Below are 25,795 nucleotides of genomic sequence, written 5' to 3'. Positions count from 1 at the left end.
CTCTTAACCTCTGAGCCATCTCTCCAGCCCCGCCAGTGCTCTTCTTTGTTGTTGTTTTTCAAGGCAGGGTTTCTCTGTTGTTGTTTTTCAAGGCAGGGTTTCTCTGTGTAGCTCTGGCTGTCCTGGAACTCGCTCTGCAGACCAGGCTGGCCTCAAACTCAGAGATCTGAATGCCTCTGCCTCCCACGTGCTGGGATTAAAGGCATGCGTGTGCCACCACCACTCGGCCCAGCCTGTGTCTCCAGCTCCACTTAAAGACTTGCTGGCATGCTATAATCCTTTCATTAACCCACCTCCTGTCCCAGTGTGCAACGAGTTGGGACAAAAGTCACCTGGTCATCACCTGCCCTGAAAGATGGGTACTTAGAAGAGATGCTGAGGTGAACCCTGAGGCCAAATGATAGTGTACTTGGGGACACCACAATTGGCTGCTGTTTTTCTAATGCCGACAGAATGCTTCCCAGGCAGTACAGGCACTATGCATTGTGGGGTACCCTGGGGAGCCCTAGGAGCTTCTTCGAAGCTGGGGAGTGGAAGCCGAGGGGCCCGCTGATGCTGTTGCCAGAGGCCTCAGCCAGTCCCATGCATCAAAGCTTGCTTTGATGTTGGGGGAGCCCTGCAGAGACCCAGAACCAGGGCAAAGGAGAATGAGCCTTGCATCTCCTCGTTGGCTGAATGAAGGTTTTAGTCCTAGAACAGTGTGAGGCTGGGATATTCACCCCCCAGGAGCCATTAACGATGACACCAACATCATTTCAAATTATTTATTTTTCTGTATCTCAAATCACAGAATAGTATGATACAATTTTTCTCAAGCTCAACATATTCATTTCAGATGTTTCTTCTTTTACATTATGGACAAAGATGTGTGAATTGATGAAAAAAATCACTCAGAGCTTATTAAAACTAATGCTTCCTAGGCACACCCTGAGCTTCTGTCTGGAGTGTGTGCAGGGAGTGATTTAAATTTTAAATTGAAATTCCCTGTCTCTTCTGGGTAGGCGGTCCCTGAGCCACCCACAGAGGAACACTGCTTAAGACTTGTTGGTTACCTACTGGAAGGCATTTCAAAAAACACAGAAATAAGTATACAGAAATAGCTCTTCTATAAAAAATTCCATACAAAAATAATAGTATTTATGCAAAGTTTGAGATACTACAAAATAATATATTAGCCTGTGTACTCAATCTAGGAAGGAAAGTCTCTAATAGGCAGCCGAGATGTGGTTTGCATTTTCTTCTTAACTACTTAGGGCATGACACCAGCGTCTGCTTCATGCAGAAAAATAGCAAAGTCACACTTTTCTGGAGACAGTGGCGAGCAGCACATGAGCAGAGCGAAGCGTCTCCAAATGGAAAAAGAGCCACTGGGTGATGTAGGCCATCTCCTCCCTGCTGTCCAGGTAAAGTGTGGCAGGGTAAACAGGGCACCCAGCTGCTTTACAGCACTGATGGGGGGGGGGGGGGCGGGTGTCCCAGAACTCAGGCTAACAACCAGAGCAGGTGGAGGACTGGTCCCCTTTCTCAGAATGTTGTCCTAGTACTAGTGGAACACAGAACAGCACACTGCGGAGAAGCCACTTTCCTAGAGAAGTAGCTGGATCACTGGAGATACGTAAGTATGACAAAACAAAACTGACCTGAGGAGTGTGGACATGCAAAACTAGAACACTTTTTATATTCGGACGATGTCTGAGGAGGAGCAGTTGGGTTTGAAGTCAAGCATGGCAAAGTGACGGCTTCTGAAAAGTCCAAATAATTTGGTTGGAAACAAGCCACTATGGCCCAGATGGCAACTCCACCTCTCAAGCCCCTACCAATGTCCAGAAGAAATGGCCCTGGCCTGGGGAGGGTCTCTTGTGACTGTGACCATCTGCACCTAGAGTCCTGAGAGGCCCCAAGCTGACAGTGCATGATAGCGCTTGGGAGAAGAGATCCCTCAGGTTCCTCAGAATCTCTTGGCATTTGGCAAGACTGGAGTTGTCTGAATGGCGCCTGGTGAAGGTGTGCTTTACAGTAGGTGACGATACCCTGAGGGAAGTGACCGACTGGACCAGACTGCTACAGAGGCTAAGGGACACTGGGCCATGAAGCTCTGCACACTTCCGTCTCTGAGTGAGTGGGTCCCCAGGGATGCCGTCTCCCTTTCTGAGACCCTAGTAGAGAAGACACAAACCCGGACTCTCCACTGCAATGGCGTCTAAGTAGCTTTCTAAGCAGGGAAGACTAAGATCCACTCTGCTAGGATAAGAGACCAAGGCACTGGTTCTATAGGGGTGTGTGTGTGTGTGTGTGTGTGTGTGTGTGTGTGTGTGTGTGTGTGTGTTTAATATAAAAACCGGGAGCTTTCCTCCTGACTCAACACCACGAGGAGTGGCCACCTACCAGGTCAGTGCTGGCACCTGTCAGGGACTCCTAGGAAACATGACATGCCAAAGTTTTGTCCTTATTTCCCCTCCCCCCCCCTTAGTACATTGTGAACATAGATGAATGCGGGAAGACTGGATCCTACAAACTAACTGTAACTTCAGGTATTTTGCTAGTATGTATGAGGCTACTTCCTGAGGCTTATTATAATTAATAAAGGCTTTTTAGCAATAAAAAGATTACAGGAAGAATTGTCACATTAGGCTCCCCCTTTAGTGTTTGGCTCAAGTATAGGTTAACAAGACATAGGTGAACCGAATTAGTGAGCTGGAAGGCACGTTCTGAGGATCACTTAGGTGACATGCATGTTAGTCTTCAAAAACTATGTATTAATGAGCATGAGTGCTTGGAGGCAATTGCCCAAGGAGCAGAGAAATGGGACACCCCATTGGGAAGCTGGGTCTTAGGTATCTAGTCCGTATTTCACCAAAGCCAGTCCATATGCATCATGAGGATCGTTTTCCATGTGTTCAGTTCACAATCCACATCTTTATGTATCTGCAACTTAATACATGTACATTCTCCATCTCAGATCACTGGCCTGCAGTGTAGGTTCAAGGTCATGAGGCTGACTGAGAACTTTGTGGTTTTGCTTCAGTCCTCACTTGGCCTGTCCATACTACAGCCAGCTAAATTTGATATTTTAACACCCTCCCCGCAAAACAAACCCTGCCCAATGCTTACCACTAAGGAGGAAAATTTCAAAGCCTTCTGCAGCAGATTTAGTGAATAAGGAAGTCCATTTTGTTGGGAAGTGAGCTTATAAAACTGACCAGGCTTCCTGCTCTGGTGTGGTTACAGCACAAGCAGCTGAGGCCATTCCTGCCTGTCATCTGCTTATTCTGTCTGTCTGTCTGTCTGACACACACACACACACCCCTCTGTTTAGGCTGTCTCAGGGCATAAATCACACTGTACTTGTAACAGCTCTGCTGTTTCTGACAAGAAGTTGGTTTAGATTTAGAAAGCAGAATTAGGAAGCTATGCAGGGATACAGTGGGCCATTTCTTCATCTGGATTATCTGATAGGGATATTCTGAGGACAGTTGGGGATTGTCTTCCAAAAATGATACAGTACTGCTACTGCCTTAATTATAAATTTTGCTAATAGGAGTTATCCTCATGCATTCTGGCAAAATGGCAGATTTTTCTCCCTACCACTTCTTCAAAAGAATGAAATAAGAAAGATGCAGAACACGTTGGCCATGAGCCCATTTTCTGGGGGACTGTTTAAGACGGAGTAGGATTCTGTTGAGTCCCTTTCTTCCTATGTAAGGCACAATGCAAACACTGAACAGACAGACTTCCGCAGGGGATAGGTGAAGGGGAGCCTGCTAAGCACTGAGGGCCTGAGCAGCTGTGTAGCCTGGTGAAACTGTTCTTCTGGGAGTGTGCAGGCCCAGAGCCAGCTGCCCATGTGATCAGAAGAGTGAGGACTGACCACAGTGCTGCTATACACTTGAGAAATGGGACCTCAAGAGGGAAAGTCTCTTGAACACATAAGCAGTGTGCCCAGCACCTTTAGGTGCAAGGAACCTGTGTATCCCTCCCACAAAGAAGCCAGATGCTGTGACCACAATTTAACTTTTCCCTTCCATTTTGATTCCGGCATTATGATTTGGTGTTATTGGACCCAGAGGGATATGTTTAGGGGAGATAATGAAGACCAGAGTTCATCCTTTTCAACATCTCAATTTAGGCTCTTCCCTTTTTTCTTCCCCCCAACATGATCTCATTTTGTAGCCCTAGCTGGCTTCAAACCTCTGGGGACCCTTTTGCCTATGTAGGATTACAAGTAAGTGTTACTACTCTCGGTTCAGCCTACTTTTTCCCCAGGTAAAGTGTCACACCAGCAGCAACTGATGACCACAGCGGTACGATCTCAGATGTCCTCAGACGTACATAACAGAGGTACAGGACCACTCTTGACAACACAGTGGTAGCTAGGATGGCCAAAGGTGGGGCACACAAAGACTGAGAAGACTGAATCTTTGGTTGTCCCACTCCAGACAAGGATCTCTTGTAGCCCAGACTGGCCTTGAACTCAGTATGTAGCCAAGGTTGACATTTAAGTCCTAACCTTTCTGCCTCCATTTCCCAAATGCTGGCGTTAGAGACATACAACATGCCCAGCAGGATTGCCCTTTTAAAGCCCGTGTTCTGTCAATGTAAAGCATACAGCAGCAGGGATGAGATAAACTGGAAAGTTCCTTGAGAACTCTTGCAACGATTATGCTGCCTGGTAAAGGGTGTAATGCATGCATTTGCTTTAAGTTCTGAAACATCTTAGGACCCCAGTAGCTCAATATTTTGAAGATTAAAAAAGCAACTGTTACCTTTGACCTCTCCAGGTCTCTGCTAGGCTCCCTTAAGTATAGACAGACATGGTAGTGATAAAAGGAGGTAGCCCCTGTTGCATTCTGGATCACTTTGTTCTGACAGCCTAAGATGTATGTTCTAGAACTCATGCCAACACAAAACTCTGAAACAGGACAGGACCTTTGTGCCCCTTGAACCTCGGGCTTGTACTACAGCTTCCTTCTGACACAGAGTTTCCTCTCAAAGGCATCTGAGCTGGACCTGTGCACTCCTATCAGGGTTAATGACCTCAGAACATGTAAGGCAACCAAAGCGTTTCCTTAAAAAAAAAGCTCAAGCTTCCTGCACAGGACTGAAAAGAGCAGCATTTGAGATTGCACCTGGTGCGGGACCCACAGAAGCCAGAGACACAGGATCAGACAAACCCATGTGACTAGAGCTGGTTTCAGATGGATTCTCCTACCATTCCCTCCCCTCCCCGCTTCAAGGTCTTATGTGTTGATAAGTTGGGTTTGGCTTGGCAGTGGATACCCGCCGCTCCCCTACTGAGAGGAGCAGAAATCACAGACATACTGTAGTAGTCTCATGGCATCTTTGGCTTTGAAACCACATATGACACATCACGCTAGCATGGATGCAGTCAACTGGAGTGTTCAAGGTTTTAACAAAAACACTGAATATTGAGTTAGTTTGAAATGCAATTTACCCAGGAATAAATCTGATAAGGTCATTTTGATAATTAAAATATGAAAAAGATAACATGTATAAGAGAACAATGATGTTCATATTCTTGAAATAAAGACAAAAGTAATGACATTTGGTTCATTTTCACAAATTGCACATGGGTAAAATCATACAGTACTGCAGACAGCTATAGACAAGCAATTTGGTCAAAGAATTTGCTTCTTTGTTTCATTGTGAATTAAAAAGCTGTATGAAATGCATAGCTTTGATTAAAACTATAAATACAGTTTCCCTCTCAGTAAAACTCCAAATTTAGAATGCTGGCAAAAGGCAGTGCTGGCGAGGTTTGTAATGCACATGGAAATGCTATTCTATTTTGGCTTCCAGAAGGAGCCCTAGAAACTCCTATGCACCAATGCATTGACAAACGGTCACTTCAGTTTACCGTAAATGATTCTAAACGTCATCTAGGTACTTAAAAGTTAGTTAGCGCTCTCTCCCTTCTAGAAGCTAAGGCAGCAGATGCATGAAACACCTCAGCTAGACTTCCGACTAGCTCAGCAGTTCATCTGCGCTCCCCAGGCCACAAGGACTGCAATCTACATCCCTCACCTTACACCCACTGGGACATTCAAGATCACTCCTGCCTATGTAAGACAGCCCAACAAGGGAGAGAACACCATCACTGCGTACTGTTCCCGGCAGCAATCTCAAGTCTAAATGCTCCCACACTGTGGGGTCTTCAAACCCACCTCCCTGAAAACAAACTTCATTCACTGCCGTTCTCTCTGCAGAAAGCATGCTTTGTTGGCAATGAAGCCACTGCTGTGCTGCTCAGTTTTCATCCACGCTAGGTTAACTTTCATTTCAATCATCTCGGCCTTCATGGACTTTGCTTATTGTGTTTCTCTAGTTCTCACTAAACACAAATGCAAACAAAGGCAAAGACGGAAGCAATCATTTCAAAACACAAGAGCTCACACTAAAGACACACATGAGCATCAATATTAAAACATGAGTTTTCTCCTGTCTTTATTCTGGGGAGGAGGAATCTTCCTCCTCATCTTCCTCATCTTCCTCGTTGAATGAACAGGGGGTCTCGCCACGGGACTCGGAGCAGTGAGAGGCCGCACTGCTGGACTGGTGACTGTCTGGGGCAGGGAACTGCCCGGTTGCTAAGGCCACTTCAGCATCCAAGCACAAGCCTTGGCTTACACTGGTGAGTAAGTTGGAACACACAGGTTCGTTAATGCAGGGCGGACATTTCTTTTCTTTTTGCACAGACAAGAATAAAAACAGGAAGGAGGTCCAGTGGGGGGACCTACAAACCTAACCCACCTGCTGCAGCAGCACCACCTCCCTAGCTCTCCACAGGAGAGGCAGCTCTCTGTGGCTTGCTTTTCTCACCTTGAAAACAATACATACCTTGACTGGGGCATGGTGGCATTAGTGGTCAGGTCTAGATTTGAAACTGATTGGGTAGAGTTCAAAAGGAGTCCCTGATTTAACCAAGAAGGTCCTGTAGAGATATCTGTAAGATAAAACAAACACACAAAAAAAAAAAAAAGAAAGAAAGAAAGAAAGAAAGAAAGAAAATGTGGTCTCTGAACTCTGTGGCTCCTCTGCTGTGGTCTGAAGTAAGCATGGGTTATGTCTTGGTATAGCTGGACAGTTCTCTTGCCCTGTGAAGAACCTGGTGTTCTTCATCATTTTAGGGGGTGGGGTGGGGGCACAAATAAATTCTTGAACAAGAATGGAAAGAATACAGGAAGGCAGACTTCAGGGAGAAAGAATTCCAAGTAAAACTATCACTGACTCCTTTTAGTTGAATGGTTCTTTTTTTTCAAGACTTAGCTTATTATTTTTAAATCATGTATATGTGTGTTTGTGAAAGCCTAAGTGGGAGTATATGTACATGAGGTGCCCATGGAGGAAAGAAATGTTGGACTGTCCTGCCGCAGAGCTGTGAGCTGCCCAACAGGAACTGAACTCATGTCTTCCGCAAGGGCAGTATGCACTCTTAACTACTGGGCTGTCCTCTAGCCTTTTTCTTTATGGAAGACCTGACAAGGTAGCCTACTGGGTATAGTAAGCATGTGGTCAGAATGTGGACTATCTTGCACATCTGGTGTCCTTACCATGAAAGACTATGACTGTGAAATTAACAGCCAAAGCCAGGATTGGATAGACACAACAATCAGGAATGCCTTAGAACACACAGCTTATGGATCATGCCCCCACTCTTGTCACCCTTCCCTCACCCTCACATTGTGCACATGGATGGTGTGTGCACACATGTGTGCAGATGCGTTGCTGAGACAGGGTCTCTCGATAAGACTCGGGGCTTGCTGGTCAGGGTAGGCCAGCAGGCCAGCAAGCCCCAGGGACCCTCCCAGCTGTGTCCCTTGGGTTGGGTACACTCCTACAGCAGCACACCTGGCTTTTCCCACAGGGGCTGGAGACTGACTACAGTTGGTCTCGTGCTTACACAGCAAGCACGTCACCAGCTGCACCAGCTCCCCAGCCCATGGCTCTGCCTTTTTAGGTCTACTCGGGTGAACTCACTACAGTTGCTCATCAGTGATCTATGGTTTGTCCTGACTAGGTTCGCCTCCACCCCCACCTTGGGTGTCATTTGCTTTACAATTCAAAATAGTCTTATTTTAAAAGGTGTGCTTTCAATGTGGTAATTTTTATAATGCAGTCATTTTTTAAAATTTATTTTATGGGTATGGGTATTTTGCCTGCATGCAGATCTGTGTACCAGTTTCATGCCTAGTTCCCATGGAGGCCAAAAGAAGGCATTAGATTCATTGGAACTCAAGTTACAGATGGTTGTAAGGTACCATGTGGGTGCTGGGAACTGAACCTGGGTCCTCTGGAAGAGCAGCCCATGCTCTTAACTGCTGAGCCATCTCTCCAGGTCTGCAATCATGGTTTGAGTAAAGGTGAGACAGACATGAGGTGTTTCAGCTCGCAGGAAACCAGAAGGGCATGTCCTGGCATCTCCTTTTCCCTGCACATGCCATGCTTCTCCCCTCACAGCAGACCCGTTCTTACTGCACTGGTCCTTGTAGGATGCCCCTGTCTAGAATGTTAGCTCAGAGAAAACTGTAACCTGAATGTCTAGGGACCTCAGAATTAATGAATGAACGTATATAGCTTCTCTCAACACTGACTTTTCTTTTTCAGTTTTTCGAGACAGGGTTTTCCCATGTAACAGCCCCACTTGTCCTGGAACTCATTCTGTAGACCAGGCTGGTCTTGAATTCACAGAGATCCACCTGCCTCTGCTTCCCAAGGGCTGGGATTAAAGGCGTGTGTCACCACGCCTGGCCAACACTGACTTTAATAGACAGTAAAAGCTTTAGAAACACAGTATTAAAAAAAGATCTCACATCACTGGGTCTTTCTGTATACTGTGAATATGTGTGGCTCCCATGGGATAATATATAAAGCTGCTTTGGCCTATGGCAAGAAAGCTTACAGCCAGGCAGGAAATCCAAGAAGATATACAGAGGGAAGGAGGGTAGAGTTGGGAGAGATGGGAACCAGCCGCGCGCAAGGAGCAACAAATGCATGCAGACCGGTAATGCCACGGCCACATGGCAATATATAGATTAATAGAAATGGGTTGAGTTATAAGAGCTAGCTAGCAAGAACCTTGAGCCATACAGTTTGTAATTGATATAAGCCTCTGAGTAATTATTTTATAAGCAGCTGCAGGACCACAGGTAAGAGAGATTTGTCTGGACCTTGGGGCCGGGTAGGACTGGAGAAACTTCCATCTACAACTGGGCATGGTGGTGCCCACCTTTAATCCCAGCACTTGGGAGGTATAGGAGGCAGATCTCTCAGTTTGAGGGTATCCTGGTCTACAAAGCCAGGGTTACAAAGAGAAAACCTATCTTGGGGTGGGGTGGGGCCCTCACATTATAAGGCAAACCCCAATGCATACTCAGAAAATAGAGTTTGTTTAAATAAGCTTTTATTGTACTTTTAAATGTACACTCCCTTTCACTATTTTTATTTCTGTTGACCTGTGTGTGGTGAGGTCAGAGGGCAGTTGACCCGTGTGTGGTGAGGTCAGAGGACAGTTGACCCGTGTGTGGTGAGGTCAGAGGACAGTTGACCCGTGTGAGGTGAGGTCAGAGGACAGTTGACCCGTGTGTGGTGAGGTCAGAGGGCAGTTGACCCGTGTGTGGTGAGGTCAGAGGGCAGTTGACCCGTGTGTGGTGAGGTCAGAGGGCAGTTGACCCGTGTGTGGTGAGGTCAGAGGACAGTTGACCCGTGTGTGGTGAGGTCAGAGGACAGTTGACCCGTGTGTGGTGAGGTCAGAGGGCAGTTGACCCGTGTGTGGTGAGGTCAGAGGACAGCTGACCCGTGTGTGGTGAGGTCAGAGGGCAGTTGACCCGTGTGTGGTGAGGTCAGAGGACAGCTGACCCGTGTGAGGTGAGGTCAGAGGGCAGTTGACCCGTGTGAGGTCAGAGGACAACTTGAGCAGTTGGCTCTCTCCTTCCAACATGTAGGTCCTGGAGATCAAACTCAGGTCGCCAGGCTTGGCAGCAGACATTTACCCACCAAACCATCCTGGCAGCCCTTGAACTTGTGTGTGGGGGGGTATGTGCGTGCCATGGCATGCTTGTGGAAGTCAGCGGACTCTGGGAGTTGGCTCCTGCCGTCCAGCTGGCTGAGGCAGGGTCTTTTGTTTCTGTTGCTGCACGGCATGCTCGCAGCTGCTCTGTGAACCTCTGGCCAATCTGTCTCTACTCCCTCCTCCCACTGCAGGAATCCCGAGATAAAGATGCACACTATCCCATTCGGCTTTTTGCGTGGGTTTCGAGGATGACCCTCAGGTCCAGCAGTGCTCCTGCCCCCTCAGACATCTCCCCACCCCCTTTACTGTATTATTTTTGTAATTATTGTGCAAAAACCATGGACCTGTATGTACTAAGAATTCTGTCTAGCCACCGAGAGACTGTTCCCGTACACTAAATGACTACATTAACTTTAGATTGGCCTCCTGAGCTCTTTTCTTCACAAGCTAAGGCAGCTGTGAGGAAAAAAAAAAAAAAAGACTTCAATTCTAAGAAGAATAGCAGATTGTGAATACATTTAATAAGAACAAGTCTGAACAAGATGAAATTCAGACCTGGAATCCTGTGCTGAATATGAATTGGTATACAGAACTGTGGAAACCCTCTGCTGGGTCACAGCTATTCAGCTGTGAGCATTACAGACTGTATCTCTTCTCTACAATGGGTCTGAAAAGGCCACATTTCTTTCACATTATTACAGGCTCTGCACAGTGGTTCTCACACTCTTGTCCAAGGGCCATTCCCTCCCTTTCACACTAAAGGCACATGTCCCTTTGAACTGACAGGAAAATCTGTAGCCCAGTCTGCAAATGAGGTCAAAAAGAGATCAAACCAGAGCCTGCTAATCGCCCTGAACCTTTCCATTGGGAATAAGTGAAAAAAACTTCTGGTGATTTATTGAGTAAGCCCTTTATTCAGACACTGCTGGACTTCCAGTTCAATGAGGCTAATGAAACAGCAAGATGCATGCCAGAGACCATGGAGCAAAGGGAGCAGGAGCAGTGCATGGGGGGGGGATCAGTGAGGAGGAGCAAAGGGAGCAGGAGCAGTGCATGGGGGGGGTCAGTGAGGAGGAGCAAAGGGAGCAGGAGCAGTGCATGGGGGGGTGAGTGAGGAGGAGCAAAGGGAACAGTGCATGGGGGGGGATCAGTGAGGAGGAGCAAAGGGAGCAGGAGCAGTGCATGGGGGGGGATCAGTGAGGAGGAGCAAAGGGAGCAGGAGCAGTGCATGGGGGGGGTCAGTGAGGAGGAGCAAAGGGAGCAGGAGCAGTGCATGGGGGGGTGAGTGAGGAGGAGCAAAGGGAGCAGTGCATGGGGGGGTCAGTGAGGAGGAGCAAAGGGAGCAGGAGCAGTGCATGGGGGGGGGATCAGTGAGGAGGAGCAAAGGGAGCAGGAGCAGTGCATGGGGGGGGGTCAGTGAGGAGGAGCAAAGGGAGCAGGAGCAGTGCATGGGGGGGGTCAGTGAGGAGGAGCAAAGGGAGCAGGAGCAGTGCATGGGGGGGGATCAGTGAGGAGGAGCAAAGGGAGCAGGAGCAGTGCATGGGGGGGTCAGTGAGGAGGAGCAAAGGGAGCAGGAGCAGTGCATGGGGGGGTCAGTGAGGAGGAGCAAAGGGAGCAGTGCATGGGGGGGGTCAGTGAGGAGGAGCAAAGGGAGCAGGAGCAGTGCATGGGGGGGATCAGTGAGGAGGAGCAAAGGGAGCAGTGCATGGGGGGGGAGTGAGGAGGAGCAAAGGGAGCAGTGCATGGGGGGGTCAGTGAGGAGGAGCAAAGGGAGCAGTGCATGGGGGGGGTCAGTGAGGAGGAGCAAAGGGAGCAGGAGCAGTGCATGGGGGGGGGTCAGTGAGGAGGAGCAAAGGGAGCAGTGCATGGGGGGGATCAGTGAGGAGGAGCAAAGGGAGCAGGAGCAGTGCATGGGGGGGGTCAGTGAGGAGGAGCAAAGGGAGCAGGAGCAGTGCATGGGGGGGATCAGTGAGGAGGAGCAAAGGGAGCAGGAGCAGTGCATGGGGGGGGTCAGTGAGGAGGAGCAAAGGGAGCAGGAGCAGTGCATGGGGGGGGGTCAGTGAGGAGGAGCAAAGGGAGCAGGAGCAGTGCATGGGGGGTCAGTGAGGAGGAAAAGGGAGCAGGAGCAGTGCATGGGGGGGTCAGTGAGGAGGAGCAAAGGGAGCAGGAGCAGTGCATGGGGGGGGTCAGTGAGGAGGAGCAAAGGGAGCAGTGCATGGGGGGGATCAGTGAGGAGGAGCAAAGGGAGCAGGAGCAGTGCATGGGGGGGGTCAGTGAGGAGGAGCAAAGGGAGCAGGAGCAGTGCATGGGGGGGGTCAGTGAGGAGGAGCAAAGGGAGCAGTGCATGGGGGGGATCAGTGAGGAGGAAAAGGGAGCAGGAGCAGTGCATGGGGGGGGGATCAGCAAGGTGTAAACTGCCTTGGTCATGGTGTTTTATCACAGCAACAGAAAATTAAGACATTTCTGCTCCGTGAATTCCGATCTACTGAATAGATAAACACAGCATTCTATTAAAGTGAGGTGAGGTATGTGTTTTATGATATTTTGTTTGTGTTCTGACAAATAAAGCTTGTTTGGAGATCAGAGAAGCAGAGCAGCCAGCCACCAGACTGAATGGGGAGATCCTGTCTCCACCCACCTTATATTCCTGTCTCCACCTCCTGAGTGCTGGGATTAAAGGTGTGAGCCACCACTGACTGACTGGCTGTTTCTCTTTAGGTTGATTCAATCTCCTATAGCCCAGGGTGGCCTTAACTCCTGATCTTCCTGCTTCCTTCCAAGTGCTGGGATTAAAGGTGTGTGCCCCCGCTGCCTGGCCTCTATGCTTAACTAGTGGCTAGCTCTGCCCTCTGATCTCCAGGTGAGCTTTATTTATCAGAGCACAAATAAAAATCATAAAACAGGTACATCTATTTTTTTTTTTTTTGTAAACTACTCTAAGGTCTCCTAAGAGAGAGAATTACAAACAAAACCCAAAACCAAACTTCTATCAATCTTTCATTTAAAAGCTTTATAAGACTCTACTTAAACACTCAGAATTACAGAGAAAATACATCATTGTAGACCTAGACTTAGTGATGAGTCAGCCATGTTTTTGTATAATATATATTGTATAGATGTTAAGTTTGTAATCCTCTAAAAATCACCAATTTTTGAAAAAACAAAAGTCACAAGTTTATTATATAAAGTATCAAAGAACTCCCCGAAGTGAAGCTAGGACTGATTCTGGGAGAATGTTTACCAAGTGAGTCTGACGCCATCAGGAGTGTGTCAGCATCTCCAGCATACCTGTGATATAGCCTTCCAAAGCCTTCGGAACCAGCGACTTGGCAATTTTCAGGTTTTCCAGAGAGCATTTGCCTAACTCCAGACCAAAGGACATTCCCATCCGCTTCAGTACTTCTATGTCATCATGGATCTCAAAGGTGTTATCAAAATTAAAAAGGTATTCAAATCTGCAAAATAAGGCAAGGACGGGGAGGGCAAGTGAGCCGGCTCTGCAGGTGCGTGCCAGACGCCAGCCCTGACGACTTGAGTTTAGTTCCCCAGATCTCAATCTCGCCCTCGCCCTCTCCCTCTCCCTCTCCCTCTCTCTCCCTGATGACTTGAGTTTAGTTCCCCAGATCTCAATCTCGCTCTCGCCCTCTCCCTCTCCCTCTCCCTCTCTCTCCCTGATGACTTGAGTTTAGTTCCCCAGATCTCAATCTCGCTCTCGCCCTCTCCCTCTCCCTCTCTCTCCCTGATAACTTGAGTTTAGTTCCCCAGATCTCAATCTCGCTCTCGCCCTCTCCCTCTCCCTCCCTCCCTCTCTCTCTCTCTCTCTCTCTCTCTCTCTCTCTCTCTCTCTCTCTCTCACACACACACACACACACACACACACACACACACACACACACACACGCATCCCTAAATACATAAATTTAATAATTATTTTTAAAAAAGAAATAAAGGAGGCCAGGTGGTGGTAGTGCATGCTTTTAATCCCAGCATCCAGGAGACAGAGGCAGGCAGATCTCTGTGTTCAAGTCCAGCCTTGTCTACAAGAGCAAGTACCAGGACAAGCCAGGGCTACATAGAGAAACCCTGTCTCAACGAAACAAAACAACCCAAAAAGCAAACAAAAGTGAAGGAAAAGAAAGGAAGTATGGGGTTTGGTGCCACAGAGGAGCTATGAATGGCCTGACAACCTGTGCCTCGCTTCTTTAATTTACTTATTGTGGTCTTCAGTAGACTGGCTTGTTAGCCTCAAGGAAACAGAGTGAATGCCCAATTAGTTTCCCTGAGTCAACAGCTAGCCACACATACTCAAGTCAATCCTAAAAGCTTTCTCCTTTGTTTGGAGATGAGGTTGTGCCACACTGCACAGTTTGGTCTGAACTCTTGGACTCAGGGATCCTTTTAGGTAGTTGGGACTTCAGGCACTTGAACTGAGCATACTTGAATTAAATGGAAGACAATTTTAACAAGGTGAACCCAGCCAACTCCTGTCTTGTGGAGCTAAGAATAATATCTTAAGCAAGTGTCACAGAGCTCAGTATGGTGGTTCATGCCTGTAATGCCATTACTTGGAAGGTTACAGCAGGATGATTCCTATGAGTTTAAAGCCATCTTTAAGGTTACAAAAGTTCTAGTCCAGCCTAGTCTATGGAGTGAGAATCTATCACAAGTAAAAGAACCACATATAAAGTACATAGCACCTATCAGAATGTTCTTGAAAAGTAGTCAGTTTAGATGTCTAGCTACACAGCACACCCAGAAGCAAAGAAAGGGCCAGCAAGAAGCAGCCTAAGCTTGACCCCAGCAAATACTCTGTGGAAGGGCAGATCTTAGTCCTTCTAGCCAGGCCTGAGGCCTCCATGCACAGGCCTCAGTTCTGGACTGTTTGTTCTGGTACAGGTTCTGAATAATAGTGGGTTTTAACTTGTCACGGTAAAAATGTGTAATGTTGAGACTTACAGTACATCTTAAACCAGGGCAAAACTTACACTTACAGCAAGAAGCTGAAGTCTGAGTCTGAATAAAGTATATTAACAAGCTCACAATTAACTGGAAGTGGGTACTTGCCAGAGGGATGATTTCAGGCATTTTTACATGCAGATGGCTTTATAAAGTTAATTTCATTGTGGGAAAGCCTCCTGGCTAATTAAGGGTAAGATTGCTTCACCAAAGTAACTGACAGACAAGATTACGGACCTACCTCAAATAACAAGTGTGTACAAGCTGCTCCATGAAGGGATGCCAGGCAAGGCATGAGTCAGTGACCACCCAAGGCACAGAACCAAAACAGATCAGCCTGGGTGCACAGTGTCCATAAACTGCTAAGGTCAATGGTTCCAAATTTTCCTGACATTTTTTAATTCTTCAAAATTTATTTATTTAGGCAGGTCTCTCTTATGCAGTTCTCCTAGCTGGCCAATGCTGGCCGACTCATAGCAACCCTTCTGCTCAACTTCCAAGTACTGGGTTTACAGGTTATGTACTACATGTTCAGTTGTGGAAGCCCTTTAACCTAAGAAGAGAATGTTACAGTCCCTCATAAAAAGAAGAGACTAACTGTAAGAGTAATTACAGCATGACATTTATAGGTCACTTCCGAAGATGTTAATCACTTTGAAGACGTCTTATGATATGTTGATAGTCCTCTTAGACACGTTTCTGTTATGATAATTGATAGTCCTCTTAGACATAGGTTTCTGTAGCGTCTATGGATGTGAATAACTCTGTCATGTAACATTTTATTGGACTAGATATTGTGTAAATGTATCTATAGTTTTTATAAATTGGCAAAATAAATAACTGATCTTAATTTTTTAGTTCTTGAATTCTTACACACTATTTCAGTGTGTGTGTACTATGGAACATGTGTGGAGGCCAATGAACAAGTTTTTAGAGTTGGTTGTCTCCTTCTACCAGTGTGGGTTTTGAAGATCAGAATCAGGTCATCAGGTTTGGCAGCAAGTACTTTTATCACTGAGCCATTTTGCAGGCCCTAACTTTTATTTCTGTGGAGGAAGGAATGAGATCTCAGAGAGGCTAAGAAATTTAAAGAGTGAAAACTGGCCGGGCGGTGGTGGCGCACGCCTTTAATCCCAGCACTCGGGAGGCAGAGCCAGGCGGATCTCTGTGAGTTCGAGGCCAGTCTGGGCTACCAAGTGAGTTCCAGGAGAGGCGCAAAGCTACACAGAGAAACCCTGTCTCAAAAAACCAAAAAAAAAAAAAGAGTGAAAACTGCTTGTCCCTAAGAACAGCAACTAGCACTTATAAAATGCTGGAACAAACGAGATCTTTAAGAATTATCTCATTCATCCTCACAAGGCTGTAAACAGAGCTCCATGGAGCAGGCAGGGAAAGGAGCTCGAATCCACAGCCGGAAACCTTCTTGTTCTCTATGCACCTCTAACTTCCTCATGAAAGGAGCATAAGCTACAACGAATGCTCTACTTTGAAAAGTGCAACTTCATATTTGCTAAAGTGAATTGTGTCACTTTTATTTAAATTGTTTAAAAGATTTACGTGTTCACATGTGTGGTGGCCAGATGAGGACATTCAGTGTCCTCCTCTATCACTCTCCAAGTTTTTTGAGACAGGTTCTCTCACTGAACCTGACGTTCACTGTTTGAGCTAGGATGGCTGGGCACGCCCTAGTGAACTCCCCGCACTGTTATCATTACCCTGTGCCCCCCCCCCCTCTGCCCCCAGCTAGGGTTACAGGAAAGCATGGCACACCCAGGGTTACGTGGGCGGGAGATCCAAACTCAGGACTCTGCTTTTACAGCAAGCACCTTTCTCACTGCCATCTCCCCAGGATTTTAGGGGTCATTTGTTCATTAATTCACTTATTCATTCAAAGCAGCGGGTGTTATAGCAGACACCCTTTAACCTCAGCATGTGGGAAGTGCTGGAGGAAGATGAAATCAACGCCATCTATGGCTTCATAGTAAGTTAGAGGACAGCCTGGGCCAAGAGACCCCTTCTCAAACGAAAACCCAAATAAATAACAAACAGAAGCATACTTAAGTGCGATATAAGAAATGAGACACTGCTTTCATGTCACATACTGGTCTGACATATTTTCATAAGAAACTGAAACAGTGACTCACCAATGAACCAACTTCCTCCTGGGCCCTCAGTGATGGTCTCACTTACTGCAGTTCCTCGCTCAGTGACTACACAGTGTCACACATGACAGCTTGGGCCCAGGTACCACCACACATGTCACAGGCAAGCTTGATGTGGGGTAAGGGACTGTGAATGGTACATGACGGAGCTCATTCTTGCTGAAAACAGCACCCATGTCTGAGGACACATACCCCATGGAAGCCAGTCTTACAGGGCTGTGGACAATGGAAGAGCGTTGACGGAAGGCAGCCCTGTCCCCTCCCCTAGTTCCCTACTCACTTGTCACTGGAGATGCTGCAGTCTATGACTGTTTTCCTGCTTGTATTAATGATTATAAATGGCAGCTGAATGGTGGAATTCAGAGCTGGAGGGCCCTGGTTTTGTTGTTCATTTTGTCGATTTCTCTGTACCAGGTTTTTAAAAGCAATTTGCTGTAATGTTCAATAAACAAAAGGTGGTCGTTTAATATAAAAAAGTGACTTGGAATGTAAATGAATTAACCTAACACATTTTAAATATCTATTTCAAAATTAGAGTATTTAAACAGGCAGCCCATCTATACTAGCAAATAAAAATGTTAAACATGATAAAAAAAATTACAGTGATTAAGGTCAATAAACACATTTCAAGAGTAAAACACATATTTTTTTTTCAAGACACGGTTTCTCTGTGAAGCCCTGGCTATCCTCGAACTCAGAGATCCACCTGCCTCTGCCTCCCAAGTGCTGGGATTAAAGGCGTGAGACACCACATCTGGCAAAACACATATATTTTGATGATGTCTAACTAAGGTAAATATTGGGGCCTCTGGTTTCCATTTCAAAGAGAAACAGGCTCTCGGAGATACAGGAGAGGCCAGCAGCACAGGCAACAGCTCTCTTTAGAGTGACCCCAAGTAAGTTTAGGCTCAACTCACCTCATACAACATCCTCAGAGGTCAGGGGAAATACACCTCATTTTTTCTATCTGGTCCAGAGATACACAGTTCCTTTAAATTAGACCTATTCTCATGATGACATCTGGGACACACAACAGGAAACAGACAGAAGCAGCACTGCCCTGCTGGTTGCAGAAAGGTGGGTTCCCAGCCCTTGCAGACGTTCTGAATCCCTGCCACAGTGCTTTCTAAGGTTTGCATCGCTCAGAACCTTCCCTCAGAGTACCTCTGGAATCCCCAACTTGACACTTCCTGAGAGGAAACTGAGGCTCAGTACAAAGAATAAAATATATTAAGATCTGAACTTTATCACTGCTCATTATAATTACTACTCAAAAGATAAAGAAAGTGACCTTAATATTAATCAGGCAAGATGGCTAGTTTAAAAAAAAAATTAGGCTGCCTCTCTTTTATCTGCTCATGAAACAATGGTTTTCAAAACTCCCAAATTCACCTTACTTTAAAAAAAAAAAATCTTAGTAACCTATGTTCAGAATTGTTTCACTTCAGGTTTGGGGCCTTACTAAAATTTGATTTACAAAATTATCTTAAAATGGCTGGTTTCTGTCTCTTTAGAAAATAAACATTGTCTCATAAAATTAATTATTCAGAAGGAACACCAATTTACTCTAGTATTAACTGTCCAATATCCAATGTCAACTACTATCAAAACTACCACTATCACTATGATTATCAAATTTAAGTTTTATTTCTTTGTTATTTTCTGTTCCCCAAAAACAAAAGTAGGGGGCTGGAAAAATGGCTCAGTGGTTAAGAGCATTGGTTGCTTTTCCAGAGGACCCGGGTTCAGTTCCCAGCACCCACATGGCAGCTCACAACGGTCTGTAACTCCAGGCCCAGAGGATCAAGCGCCCTCACACAGATGTACACGCAGGCAAAACACCAATGCACATGAAATAAATAAATACAAAAACAAAAAAACCCAAAAGTAGTTTACATGCATTCCTCAACTGGATGTAAACATCCAGAGAAAACGTGCTGCAATTGGAAGTGAGAAAAAGCGTGAAGTGGTCAAATACATCTCCATAACGTCTCTTCCCTTCTAGAACACAGCTTTGAGTGATGGTCAGAAGTGACTGACTGACAGACTGATTTATGGGTAAGTTCCAGGCTGATCTCTAACTTGCTGTGTAGCTAAGGATCATCTTCAATTCCTGATCCTTCTGCCTCTACTTCCCAAGTGCTGGGAGTACAGACCTGCCATCATGTCCTGTGAGAACACAGCTTTTTAGACTGTGGGTTGAGATCCCATATGAAATTATGTAAATAAATGTGTGAGTTACAAAAAAAGTTGGCAACAGTAAAAGGTTTCTGTATTATAATGACAAAAAGTTAATTCAAAGTCTACCGCCCCATCAATCTATAGTGTTTCAGTGCTCACTTGTGTTGTAGTGCGTAATATAACTGAAGCTTGGGTTCACAAAACACAACCTGGCCACTCTGCACTGTTTATGCCCTCACACCATGCAGCAGTGAGCAATCACTGCCTGGAAGACCTCAGTTAAGACGACTGTATAACATGAATTGCAGTGTTTTTACTCTACAAAGATTCCTGCTCTTGTAGAAAGTGTAATCAATTATGGAAAACAAAGACTTGTAGTATTTTTCTACCATCATTCCTTAGCATATAGATATAAAATTAGTTTATCTTTGGATTAAATTGTGTTAGACTGCTTGATTTTAAAAATGGTTGCTTGAGCTGCACATGATGGTACACATATTAAATTCCAGCACTTGGGAGGCAGAGGCAGACAGATCTCTGTGAGTTTAAGGCCAGACTTGTCTACAAAAGTGAGTTCTAGGACAGGCAGAGGCTATGTAGAGACCCTGTCTCAAAACAACAACAATAACAAAGTTTTTTGAGATTAATACATCATTAAATTAATTCTGTCTTGAGATTAGGACAGAATTTTAGTAATTTTTGTTATGTTCTAAACATACTTCTACCGTGTGTGATGTAATTATACCAAGTGACATTCTCAACACTGACAATTACAAAATCAAAATAACAACTCTGGAAGATGTCGAAAATACTTTCTGACCTACAGTATCAAGTACTTGGCCAAACTTTAACTCCTTAAAAACTTTGAAATTTATTGCTCTTATTGTATGTGTGTGAAGATCCCAGGGCAACCTCGGGGAGTTGGTTCTCTCCTTCCCCTACTGTGGTATTTATTCTAGGGACTGACCTCGGTCCAGCAGATTTACGTTCACAGAGTCTCTACCCACTAACTATTGTGCTGGCCTCAACTGTTATGTGAAACTAGAAGATTTACATTCACAGAGTCTCTACCTACTCACTATGGTGCTGGCCTCAACTGTTATGTAAAACTAAGAGCCACAGTCATCATGAGATTGTAAATCTGCTTCTGTCTTTAATAAATGGTAAAATTATTTTCTAACACAGAATTATCTTGAAATAAATTTATTTATGGTTGATTTGTATACCTATATACTCATGTCATATCAGATTCCTAAGACTAAAAGAAGTCATTCAGTGGAAAGAATTGAACGAGACCACATTATCTTGGGAGATGTTCTGACACTGTACTGATCTTTGTGGCCCTCATGCTGTGGGAAAGTGTAATATATGGAGGAGTATAAACAGCAATAAGGAAGAGTCCCTATATACTTACAACTCACTTTTTAACAGCATTAAAATTGTCGTAGATGATGAAAGCAGTTACAACATACTGTTATTGTAGTCTTGTTTGTTTTTACAATGCTGGAGATTGAACCAAAGGCCTTGTTCTCACCAGGCAAGCACTTCTCCACTGAGTTACATTCCTAACCAATACTGTTATTTTAATAGTAAAAATAAGTCACCTCCTATGTACTGGGGACTGATTTCCTTATTTGCTGCCCTTTTATTGATTCCCTTTGGCTTTTTGTTCTTTTCAGACTCAGTATCATCTGTTCCAGAGGCTGAACAGTTTTATTAAGTGTGTTCCTTATGGAAAGGCTTAAAGGCAGGAAAGGACAAGTATGTACATAAAAGTAAGGCACGAGTTATCTATAGGTATAATGTAGTCAAACTACTTATCTCAATTGTCAGCTTGGTGGGAATCACCTGAGATGGACTTCTGGGCATGCCTGTGTGGGACTGTCTCGACAATAGTAAGTGACATGGTGCTCCAGCTACTTTCTGTTGCTGTGAGAAAAGACTCTGACCAAAAGCAGCTCAGGGAAGGAAAGGGTTTATTTCAAGTTACAGTCTCTCACTCTGTGAGCTTAACAGAAACTTGAAGCAGAAACCATGGAGGGACACTTGCTGGCTCGCTTGCAGATCCACACTTAGCTTTCTTATACAGTCCCAGACCACCTGTCCAGGGAATGGTTCCATCCACAGTGGGCTGGACTCTCCTACATCAATTCACAATCATGAGAATCCCTAACAGACATGCCCAGATGCCATCTGATCTGGGAAATCCTTTGAGATTCCTTTCGTAGAAGACTCTAGGCTGCGTCAGGTTGATAGTTAAATCTAACTAGGGCATGTGAGAAAAGTAACTAACATACAACGATAAAAGGGAGGTGGTGGCATGTAGGTAATAGTCAACCTGTGTCACATGAACAATAAGTTGTGACATCTTAGGAAAAGTCAAACCAGCTTAGCCACACAAACAAAATTAATGTACAGGGACATCTTGCATAATTTATTTTCTATGACTATTTTGTAAATCTCATTTGATAAAAGGAATAAAAATGAACCATTAAGAGGAACTAAGCTGTATGACTACAGAAAATCTGAAGTTCCTGTTTTCAGTAATAACTTGAGTTTCATTTAGTTTGGAGTCACCTGGTTCTAGAAATGCTACCAGGCTGCCCTCTTCTATAAATGTTTGGCTTGAGAGAAAGAAGATGAAGGAAAAAATTAGGATTTACAAATTATAGCCATGTTTATGGTATAAAGATAAGCAAAGGAGCCGGGCAGTGGTGGCGCATGCCTTTAATTCCAGCACTCGGGAGGCAGAGGCAGGTGGATCTTTGAGTTTGAGGCCAGTCTGGGCTACAGAGTGAGTTCCAGGACAATTCTGTAAGAGAGGGAAAATGAACTAATGTTCCCTCCTATGGTCAACTTTCTTTCATCTTCAAGGCTACCTGAATTGGCCCACAATTGTCATCTAGGTCCTGCTCCTTGGACAGCCTCTGTGGTTGGTTCTGCACTTCTGTAATCAGGAGACCCCCTACCTAGCCCTATAACCCCGTCATCTGAGTCCTCACTCCTTCAAAACCCACATATCCCTGGCTGAGCATGGAGGCACGCACCTTTAATCCTAGCATTCAGGAGGCGGATCTCTGTGAGTTCAAGGCTAGACTGGTCTACAAAGCGAGTTCCAGGACAGCCAGGACTATTACACAGAGAAACTTTGTCTCAAAAAACCAGCCCAAAACAAAACTCCATATATCCCAAATTGGCTGCCCTGATTCCCCCCAAACCCTGCCCTTCATATCCTAGAGGAACTCAAGAAGTTCACCCCGAGACCCTGGCATGGTTCTCTTGGAAGAGATGAAGGGAGAATTCAGACCCACCTATGTTTAGAGTCTTTTTGTGTTAGCTGAGCTTAAAGAAATTAAAAAGGGAATTAGATAGTTCCACGGAGAGTCTTGATCAGTACATACAGACCTTCAGGCATCGAAACAGCCTTTATAGCATGGTCTGGAGAGATTTCAAGCTCACTTGAGATCAGACCTTGACCTTAGATGAAGAAAGGTAAAGGAAAGGGCACTAGCGACTGGTGCTGACTAACATGGCCCAGAGTCAAGACTCACAGGCCCAGGTTCCCAGAGGAGTCCAGGAGGTCCCTCTGAGTGATCCATCTAGACACCCCCATGGTCATTGGAAGAGAAAGCACTCTATCATATTTCTGAGGATTTAAGGAAAGCGGAGATCAAATGTCTCGATTACTATTAGCTGAAGGTCATTCCCAGAGAGAAAGTAAATCTCCTAGTATTTGTCTCCCAAGACTGTTAGAAAACATACTAATGTAACACCAGAGTCCTTGGAGGATGTCCTCCTGAAAGACACAGTCTTCAGCCAATCAGTTCCAGATATCCAAAGAAAATTGCAAAACTGGTGGCGAAGCCAAACGCGAGCCTGGCCCCACCTGTCTAGACCACTACCTCAATGTATTTCAAACAGAACCTGGAAAGGGAGAGGTAAAAGAAAAAAAACGACATAATAACCTGCTGGCTGTTAAGAGCGCTACCCAAGGAAGAGCCATCCTGAAGTAGAGCCATCCTGAAGTAGGACATGCTTCCTCCGTGGCCAGCCAGTGTACTTCTGGAGGGAACGTCCCAAGAACTGAACTATAAGAATTATGTCTTACTCTTACCTGAACCCTTTCCCAACTGCCAAGGCAATAACTGGAGAGCAAGACAATAGCTTGAAACCAGCTCCCCCACCTAAACATTGACAGGTCCTGGGACTTCCCTCTCCTGGGTCCCTAATACCAGTCCAACTTGAGGAGCCCAGGTAACATTATAAGGTGGTGCTCCCTGAACTTCCTGGTGGATACAGAAACCTGACATTTCATGTAACCCTTTTCTCCAGGTCCCTAGTTTCACAAAACAGCCATTTTTTTCCAGGACAAACTGGGCTAGCTCTCGAGATGTATTCCATAGCCTACTGCCTGTCAATGGGGAGATAGTCTTTTCCAACACTCATTCCTCATTTTGCCTTCCCTTTGGGGCAGAAGTATTCTTCCTCAGCGTACGTGGGACTTGTCCTGCTTCTCACAGGGACTCTACGTCTGCCTCTGGTGGAGGACAATGTAGACCTTTTAGTACAGACTAGATGGGAGACTACAGGTCAGGCCATAACTGCTTCACCACCTCCGATACTTCTACAAGATCCCCTTAGCGACAAAACAACAAGCAGCAAAACTCCTTGACAGTCCAACGTCTAGGTAAGGATGAGCACCCAAAGGGAGCACTGCACTCCAGGTGGGAACCTGGGAGTTAGGGATGGGGTAAATGTGACAGCTGGACCATCCAAAAGGCTATGCATTCAAGATCCATGAGCGGATGGGTGGGGCTGTATTTGTATTCTTCCAGATACTACCTGATGGTACTACAACCACAAAACACATTGGCTTTAGAAGTAAATAAGCAGAGAAACACCGTATGGGCAAGGAAGGTAGTGAAAAAATATGCCAGTTCATTACCTGAAGGAGAAGTTCTTGTAGCTGGGCCCGCTTCTGTTTTATCCGTTCTATCCGCCTCTGCTTCTCTATCTTTAAAACATGTTATAAAAAACAAACAAATCCTTAAATCATTTTTTAAGATTTAATTTTATGAGTGTTTTACCTCCACATCATGTGTATCTGATGTCTGGTGTCCTTGGAGGCCAGAAGAAGGCACTAGATCCCCTGGAGTTATAGATGGTTCTGAGCTACTTACTATGTGGGTGTCAGGACCCGAAACCTGGTCCCCTGCAAGAGCAGCACAACTGCTCTTAGCCACCAAGCCATCTCTCCAGCCCCCAAACAAATCTTTAAAATGAAGTTAGACTTTCATCCACTGTTGTTGTATTTTGAGATAGGGTTTCCCTATGTAGCCCATGCTAGGCTCAGACCCAAGATCCTCTTGCCTCTACCTCTTAAGTGCTGGGTATACTGGCCTATGCCATCACATCCAGCATGCCTTCTTCTTTGACACATCAAGTAAAACACCTTTCTTGTCTGCCCCAACAAATTATTTCCCATTTGCTCCTTATCTACTCTGGTCTACACTAGGAGCTCCTCTTCATAGTTCTACTAACCATCATACCCTTTGTATTACTTAAGAGTCACATGAACATCTGTGTGACACTGCTGTAAGAATAAAGGCTAAGTCCCTACCCGTCAGTTATGCCCACATCCAACTGGGCTAAGCTACACCCGACTCTTTCACTAACATGCCTCTCTGATCTCACTGTCACTACTTAACTCAGATCATACCCAATACTTCCTTCTCTGTACCATTTCCCTCCCCTCCTACCAGGTGTTTTTCATTTAAAAAAATTTTTTTTTGGAGACATAGTGTTGCTATATAACCCAGACATGACAGGATCTTGTGATCCTCTTGCTTCTACCTTCCAAGTGCTGGGATTACAGGTGCACACTGTTGGACCTGGCATTTTAAAAATAGCTTCCCATTGTTTCCATAAGGGTCTACACTGCCTAGCATTCATAAATTTACTGTATCACTTCTCTACAGTCATATATAATGACCACACTCAGCTATAAGCATAATTTCATGTGCCTGTCTTGGTCTATGTAATGCCCTGCTCACCCTTAAACATTTGGCAAACTTTTGTTCCTCTGTCAAAACTGAATTCCATGATCATTTCCTTGGTAAAATCGACTCTATCCCTCCTTTGGAGAGAATCTTTTTGTCAGGGCGCCCCTTCCCTCTCCCTTCTCCTATCTCACTCCTAGATAGAACCTAGGGCCTCACGCATACCTGGCAAGAGCTCTACTTCTGAACTCTATCTTGAGCTCAGATTGAATCCTGTTTCTGACAACTCTTCCATTTTTCATCTCCTGTATCAGAGCGACAGTTTAGTTTCTTGGGGTCTGTATTTTAGTGTTAAACTTTGTCTTGTTCTGTGGTTAAGGACATGGTAATATCAGTAGATTTTAGCTTATAAGTTAATGTAATTATAATGATGTTCAAATTCTCCTCAGGAAGAAGAAAAAGAGAAAGGG

General features: G+C 45.3%; 1 protein-coding gene across 21 annotated transcripts in view; it reads right to left on the bottom strand.

Annotated features, from left to right (window-relative positions):
• Nucleotides 1-750: 750 nt before the first annotated feature.
• Tfdp2 (transcription factor Dp-2) overlaps nt 751-25,795 on the bottom strand; it is a 138,780-nt gene continuing 113,735 nt past the window's right edge. For all 21 annotated transcript variants that reach the window (XM_052717223.1, XM_052717218.1, XM_052717212.1 and 18 more), the window contains 5 exons: nt 24,272-24,340; nt 17,426-17,577; nt 13,316-13,482; nt 6,856-6,961; nt 751-6,646 (listed from right to left, as the gene is read on the bottom strand). In XM_052717223.1, the coding sequence (XP_052573183.1) occupies nt 6,463-6,646; nt 6,856-6,961; nt 13,316-13,482; nt 17,426-17,577; nt 24,272-24,340 (678 nt within the window). In that variant the 3' untranslated portion in view covers nt 751-6,462. The remainder of the gene's footprint in view (nt 6,647-6,855; nt 6,962-13,315; nt 13,483-17,425; nt 17,578-24,271; nt 24,341-25,795) is intronic.

Source organism: Peromyscus californicus, unplaced genomic scaffold (genome assembly GCF_007827085.1).
Source record: "Peromyscus californicus insignis strain IS unplaced genomic scaffold, ASM782708v3 Scaffold_11__1_contigs__length_118956290, whole genome shotgun sequence".
Taxonomy (NCBI): domain Eukaryota; kingdom Metazoa; phylum Chordata; class Mammalia; order Rodentia; family Cricetidae; genus Peromyscus; species Peromyscus californicus.
This window is presented reverse-complemented; position numbering and strand designations above follow the sequence as displayed.